Genomic DNA, 7314 nt, shown 5'->3' with positions numbered 1-7314 from the left:
GGAAAAATAAACATTTTTGAGCACAAGGTTACTGACTCGCAAGTAATAGCAAAGTAGGTCAACTGAAAGATAGATATTTAAGTTGTGTGTTTTTTATTTTGACTCATTTTATGTATATACGGGATTGCATGCGTAGTTATTTTGCACCTTGGCAACCCAGAAATAAAATGTATAAAAATATGGGAAAAAATCTGAAACGACAAAAAGCAATCATAAAAACAAAAATATGTTTGCTTTAATTTCAGAAAAGCGTCCACTAAAGTCGCTGGTGACTTCACCAATATTCCGCAGCCCTTCAGCGCGTCTACTGCAGCGTGACTACAGCAGTCCTGCGGACACGGACCGCGCTGGCACATTGAGTAGCGGGAGCGTGATTGGCGGCATCACGAATAGCTCAACGCTGAGCAGCGCCGACGGCATCTCCAGTCTAGGCTCTTTGGTTGGAAACAATAGCGTTGGCAGTATTGGTGGCCTTGGCGTTGGCAACGAAGTGCTGCACTACACATTTAGGCCAAGTAAACAATTGGTAAGTAGCAGATGATAACCTTAAGTTGCACACAACAAAAGCTCCCTTATATATATGAACATATATACAATCCGTAGAAATGTTCATATAAATCTATCTACATGTGTATGTTTGTGAACTAGCTATATATCGTTACCTTAATATAGAAAGGTCCCATCTAACATTTTTGTTTCATTGCACAGTTATTATAAAATTTTATAAAACTGTACGCTTTTCAGTTGCTACTGAGTTAAAAGCACTGCCTTTTTAACAAACACTGAAACTAGTTTATTAATGTATTATTTGTTTTGAAAAGCTATTAGGTCCTTAGAGGGTTAGCTGCCAACTTTTGTATAACTTCAATATAACGAGATGGGACCTTTTCAATTTTCGGTAACGATATCCTACATACTTATATCGGCATAAATAGGTATATAGCATGAAAACACAGAGGGCGGTAGATTCAGTGGCATGGAAACTAGGTAAATTTGTGCCACAAAATAACTAAAAACACAAATGGCAAATAACAAACAATAAAGAATGCATACTAAACCAAATGTATATATAAAATATACACATGCACATACAGACTTGATGTGAATATTGTATCTCCTTTCGTTCTCATGCACATTCATTGTAACATTACACAAATTCGTCATCATGAAATGCTTCAGAGATTCAAGGGAATTTGCGCTGCTCCACTACTGCATACATTTGTATGTATGTTCGCATATGAATGTACATTAGGGTGGTAAAAAAATAAAATAATAATAGCGAAATTTTAGTGCCACGTATCACGTAGGATTTTTCTATATCGAAAAAATTTACATCCCTGGTTTTTTTAATCACAAAATATATGGAGGCCGCTAAAAGTGATCAAAACCAACCAAGTTTTCATAGAAATTGTGGAGAATTCTTCAATCAACATTTTTCGATCAGAAAAATTTGTTTATCTTCAGAAGACTTTCAATGACAATACCCAAGTGCTTATTTGACCACTTTCTATTATTAACTTTTTTTGCAATGCCAACCATAAAAACTGCTAGTATTAAAAAATTTTATAATAAATAATTGGGCATAATTACTGGCAGTCTCATAAAGAGAAACAAAGTTTTCCAATCGAAAAGTATTGATTTTCAAGAATTCTGCACCATTTCTACGAAAACTTGTCTTTTTCCCATATAAAATATATGGGGAACTTTGGGCGCTTTGAGCGAGTTCTAAACATTATCTGATTTCAAAATAAAATAACGGGGGTATAATTTTTTCGGTACAGAACAATTCTAAGGAGTGAGAGCATCAAAAAATCCCGACCTAACTTGTTTACATGCATTTTTGGACCACCCTAATATGCATATATAGGTATGGTTATATGTGTATATATGTACTTCCGCCCTGCAATAATTGCGACTACTCCATGCGTACGTAAAGAGTACTCTCTAAAAGGTTCATTCTACAAGTTACCGATGATTTTGTTATCGAAAAATTGTATTACCCCAAAAATTTTACCACTCTCTGTCACCGCGGTTCGTGCTACGTTAGTGATGTAGTCAAAATATTCAGCAATTCAGCTGTGAAGATTTTGTGGGAATTCTGGTATTACATATTTCACGGAACAATATTTTGGCACAACTTAAAAGAGTGCACATAATGTGAAAGGGGTGTAAAGACTTACAAGAGCTTTAACTATTTAGCAATTACAATTTTTTTTTTATCAACGCAGAATATACCTATAAGGGTCAAGGAATACTACAGAATAATTTGGTAACAATAAGGTAATGTAGAGAGATGAGTTGGTCCACTACTGTATTACAGAGGAGCATTTTGTAAGTACTCCAATATCCCTGCAAACCAAAGTTCCCGAAATCTTAAAGAAATCTTTAGGAGTATCTGATTTCTGTAACGATTTTTTTCCGAATCTTCAAAGAAAATTATATGAAGTGGTTGACACGAACTCGTAAAGAAATTTCTGTACGAAAAATAAAGAAAATTCTGAAAAAAGTCTGCCAGAAATTCTTCACATAGCAGCATTATTTTCATTTCTTTACCGATTTTCTCCGAAATTTCGTAAAAGAATGGAAGTGTGCGTAAGTTATTTCATTTTAGAAAATTCGGCTAAAAATCGGATGGGATCTTTCCGAATTATTTAAAAATTCTTTACGATTCAGAATAATCTGTAAAAATGGTTTGCAGGGATGGCTCAAATGGCCCACATAGTCCAACGATTTTTGCAGGGCGTCTGCCTCTGCACTAGCGCTTCTACTGTGCTGTCCTCTGCCTGCATGACTGCAATCTCTTTGTTTGTGTGCGTGTGTNCGTAAAAGAATGGAAGTGTGCGTAAGTTATTTCATTTTAGAAAATTCGGCTAAAAATCGGATGGGATCTTTCCGAATTATTTAAAAATTCTTTACGATTCAGAATAATCTGTAAAAATGGTTTGCAGGGATGGCTCAAATGGCCCACATAGTCCAACGATTTTTGCAGGGCGTCTGCCTCTGCACTAGCGCTTCTACTGTGCTGTCCTCTGCCTGCATGACTGCAATCTCTTTGTTTGTGTGCGTGTGTTTGCTATTGTAGCACTACTTTTCTTACGCAAACAGGCGTCAACAGAAAAAGTGCGGAAATATGAAAATTTGCTGGTAACCAGGACAATGCCAAAGTAACTATAAGTAAGTGTGAGAAATATCAAGAAGCGTACCGGATAGGCAAACTTGTGATACTTGGATAACTGCAAACAAGAAATTGATATAATGCGAAGTGACACCAATTTTTGCAATTCTTTCTTTTAGTTCTTTTGTATGTAGTTACAAGGATATTCCTTTACGAGTCAAAGTCCTTGCCATGAACTATTTTGTACATTTGTAGTTTACAGACGGATTGCAATTGGAGTAAAAAATATTTCCGATTCTATTAACGAGTCAACGTCCTTACCATGAACTTTTTTACACATTACTGGTTTACTTTCAGATCATAATTATAGTAAAATTATAGATATTAATTTACACAGTTACACTATTTATATTTATCAAAACTACCCTTTACACATGAAAACATTGCTATTTTATAATTAAATATTTTGCATATTCGGAGTGATGAACCTAAACAAAATTAATTACCGTTATCACCTATAGTAGATACTGATAGATATCTGTTAGTTTTGTTAGTATGTCACTTCCAAGCACTTTATGCCTAATTTTCGCTAAGGCATTTAGTTGATAGCTGCGACAACTTCTATTACTTATGTATATGGGGGCACTATTATCGTTGCCTGAACATATATGTATGTATATGCCTTCGTTCGTTTTTAGCCAGGCAGATTTCTTTGCTATTTTGTAAGTCTGTGGAATCAGTTAGGTTAATCTGGTCAGCATTGAGCCACACAAAGGCCAGTTGGTCCTTAGGCTTTTAAGTAGACATTACGTAGCATGTTTTCTAACTTCTTAAATTGATAGTCTCAACTATATAACACTCTATTCCTTTATGGCCGAGGGGCATGTCAGTACCACAGCCTCAGACTCCTACAAAGAGGCTCCTGGCGTCGCCCATTGCTTATTCATTAAAATATTTGACCCAAAAATTTAGCTTCTTGCTGGACTAAGATGCCTGAAAAAAAAACAGAAAATGTGCTCTGTATTATCATTTGCCACCTGAATACACATTCTGGGTTGTAAAAGATTCCTTTGGAATCCATTTTTCAAACCAGTTTCTATAATCCCAGGTAAACCGAACCAGATAGTAAAGCTATTTCTTTTTCAGCTTAGTAAAAAAATTACGGACCTCTTTTGTTTATATATAAACATACACGTTGTGTGCAAGAGGAGATCTGGAATATATGTACTAAGTTGCAAAAAAGATATGGGATAGAGAAGATGATTTCACACCACTTCGCGTGTATGGGGAATTGAACTACATCTATGATTTTTTTTTTTTTTTTGTTTTTTGCACGACTTCATAAAAATTTGGTTATGGAAATTTTGCCTCTCAAGGGAAGTTTTTTAGGTCTTATCCCTTATTTTATGGTTTCTAATATTTATCTTCAGTATGTCTCAGACTTTAACTTTTCTAAACATTACAAATCCTTAAAATAAATCTTGGACACTTTTAGGTAGAAAATCAGAAAACAGTAGTAGTATAATAATTACACAGGTAACCAAAAGTGGTATTGGCAGCAATAGTCTCAACAGAAACGATGTTGAGTAGTTTCGTTAATTTAGGTTGCTTCTGGCTCAAAGCATTTTAGAGATTATGATAGGAAAATTTATTAAACTGGGTTGCCGAATGATAACGCCCCTCTATATATTTGTACTATATGATCAATTGAATTTTATCCGCAAATATTATATCACATAACTTATGTAACATCAAATAAAAATATCCATAATATACGTTCATATGCACTTAATTCAATTAAATATGTTCATTTTAATATGCTAAATACTAAAAATATATATACTATTTAACTATATATAAGTACATATAACATCTTGTATGTACAATAAAGGAATCCATAAATCTAACAAAAACACATTTTTCTTCTATACCTTCCATTCCTCTTACCTGCTTAATTACATACTGCCATGCTTCTACGTTATCGCACTGTGTCTTCCACATTTACCTCAACACCATTGTCGTCATCACCCTCACCGCATTTATGCTGATACAGAGTTATGCTACCTTAAATAAGAAGGGTATAACTACCTGTAGTCCACCGCTAAATATATCGCTTTATAATACAACAACTACAACATCATCATCGCTATCCTCAACGTACCATTCCACGCCACAACCACAACCAATGGAAGTAAGTTTACTCAGTCCGAATAATCCATCGGTGACATCATCGTTGAGCGAATATCGATTTCGACCGGAAGTGGTAACAACATCGAATCGCATACAGGAAAGTTGTATATAAATAAATATAAATATGGACTATACTTTCATGTGAATAAATAAAATATGTTGTGAGTGTATGTGTCTGGCGTAAATGTATCTATGTACTTGATGAAAGATGAACTGAAAATAGACTGACACAAATTAATCAATTGTTTTCCAAAAATATATATATTTTCTTTTTGTGCACAAGGCTTACACATACATACGCATGAACGTATAAATTGATGTTAATTTAACAGTGAGATGTTTATCCCGCATGATGTCGGTGATTTTGATTATCGAAAATCATTATCACTTATAGCAGCTCGGTGCTTTTAAATGACTTTTCCAAGCTTCTCAATCATTTTAGATCCGTATCACCAGCATATATCTCACGAGTGGTTCTTCTAGTGTCACCCCCTTCTCTCAAAAAAAAAAAACAAAGAAAAAAAACATTCCCTTGCATACATTTCAATAAATGGAGTTTCAGAAACAAGTACAGTAAAAAATAGAACAAGTATTTGAACAATTTTAGCTTTAAAACGTTTACTTAGGCCAAAAACTACCGAAATAACTATTTTTTTTTTCATTGCTACTCGTAAAAAATTTTAATTGTTTTTTTTTTAATAACTTTATGAAGTTTTCAAAAAATGTTCATATTAGAGGCAATGGACGTTAGCATCAATTACAAAACATATCTGTGTTTCAGGAGTATGCCACCAAATTAAACCAAATGAGAAAACTATGATTTGAGAAACTAAAATTCCAATTTTACAATTTTTATTGGCACACTCGAAATTCATTCTAAAAATGTGATGTACAGAAAAACATATGTATGTATATGCCTAGATAAGGAATACTGTGTAAAAACTTCCACGCCAATATTTATTGACTTTTATGACTTTTAAGTTGAACCGTGTAAAACCGAGTGAACGTATTAGCTGACTGTGTATGGTGCTACGGTGCGTATACCTTACCTACACAGCTACGGGTATATGAGCACGAGTTGTTATTTTTGCTTAGGCACGGGGTATTTTTGGAGGGCAGGATATTTTTGTCCCCTAATAATGCTTGACAGCTTCAACCAATTATCATCGACTCGTCTCATGCCAAATTCATTTTCCATTCAGAACTCGACCTCACTGCCATAGCAAATAGAAATTTTATATTGCAAAAGTTTTTTGTTCACTTAGTATTTTGTTCATTTGGGCCTAGATTTTTCGGCGAACCAACTCAGTTAAATATATATATATATATAATATTCGCGGAAGCTTGGGCCTCCAACGCAGAAAAGAATTTTGTATGAGGTTTGAAGCATTTCCTCCTTATACGCCGAGATTTGGCAAAAATGAGAGTTCGGGGTTTTATTGGACACTTAGTTCTTGACATTTGAGGAATTTTTCTTGCACAATTTCCACACGGCATTAGATTTTTGCGCAATTTTTAATAGTTTTTTGGGCCCATAAATTTTGTTTTAGCCAGAATGCCGGGAAATTGGCCGTTTTGAAGTCGCCTGAAATTATGGCTGACCTATGAAGAAAATACCATCTCCAACTGAAATTAATGTTTAAGAATACATCGATTTCTGCATGATTTGCAAGATAAATATGCCGCAAAGGGGAAACCTGCGAAACACAGCCTTACTTAAGTTGCGTCGGAGCAAACCCGTATGTTCACTGCGTTTTGGAATTATTTTAGTCGTCACTTTTTACTTTATTATATTAATTTTGATATACTGTTTCGTTTTCTTTTACAAATAAATGTTTTGCATCAATAATTTTGACTTTTTATCGACTTAAAAACTGTCCAGTAATTCCCGAGATTTGTCAAAACCGCAAAAACACAATTTTTGTGCCAATTGAAATAACATGTATAATTTAATACAATTTGATCAATTCTGCTAATAAAAAAAAAAGTAAGGTTATATCTCGTACTAC

At 34.2% G+C, this 7314-nt stretch overlaps 1 protein-coding gene across 1 annotated transcript; it reads left to right on the top strand.

Moving 5' to 3' along the window:
* Positions 1 to 245: 245 nt before the first annotated feature.
* On the top strand, positions 246 to 5805 carry LOC108373335 (uncharacterized; the record flags this gene model as incomplete). Its single annotated transcript, XM_017629208.1, has 2 exons — positions 246 to 526; positions 5169 to 5805. Coding segments are annotated over 2 exons (530 nt in total), but the record flags the coding sequence as incomplete, so codon positions are not given.
* Positions 5806 to 7314: the final 1509 nt, after the last annotated feature.

This window comes from Rhagoletis zephyria, unplaced genomic scaffold (assembly GCF_001687245.7).
Source record: "Rhagoletis zephyria isolate East Lansing unplaced genomic scaffold, Rhagoletis_zephyria_1.1 Rzeph_scaffold_06611, whole genome shotgun sequence".
Taxonomy (NCBI): domain Eukaryota; kingdom Metazoa; phylum Arthropoda; class Insecta; order Diptera; family Tephritidae; genus Rhagoletis; species Rhagoletis zephyria.
The sequence above is the reverse complement of the archived record's forward strand: the minus strand, read 5'-3'. Positions and strand labels throughout refer to the sequence as shown.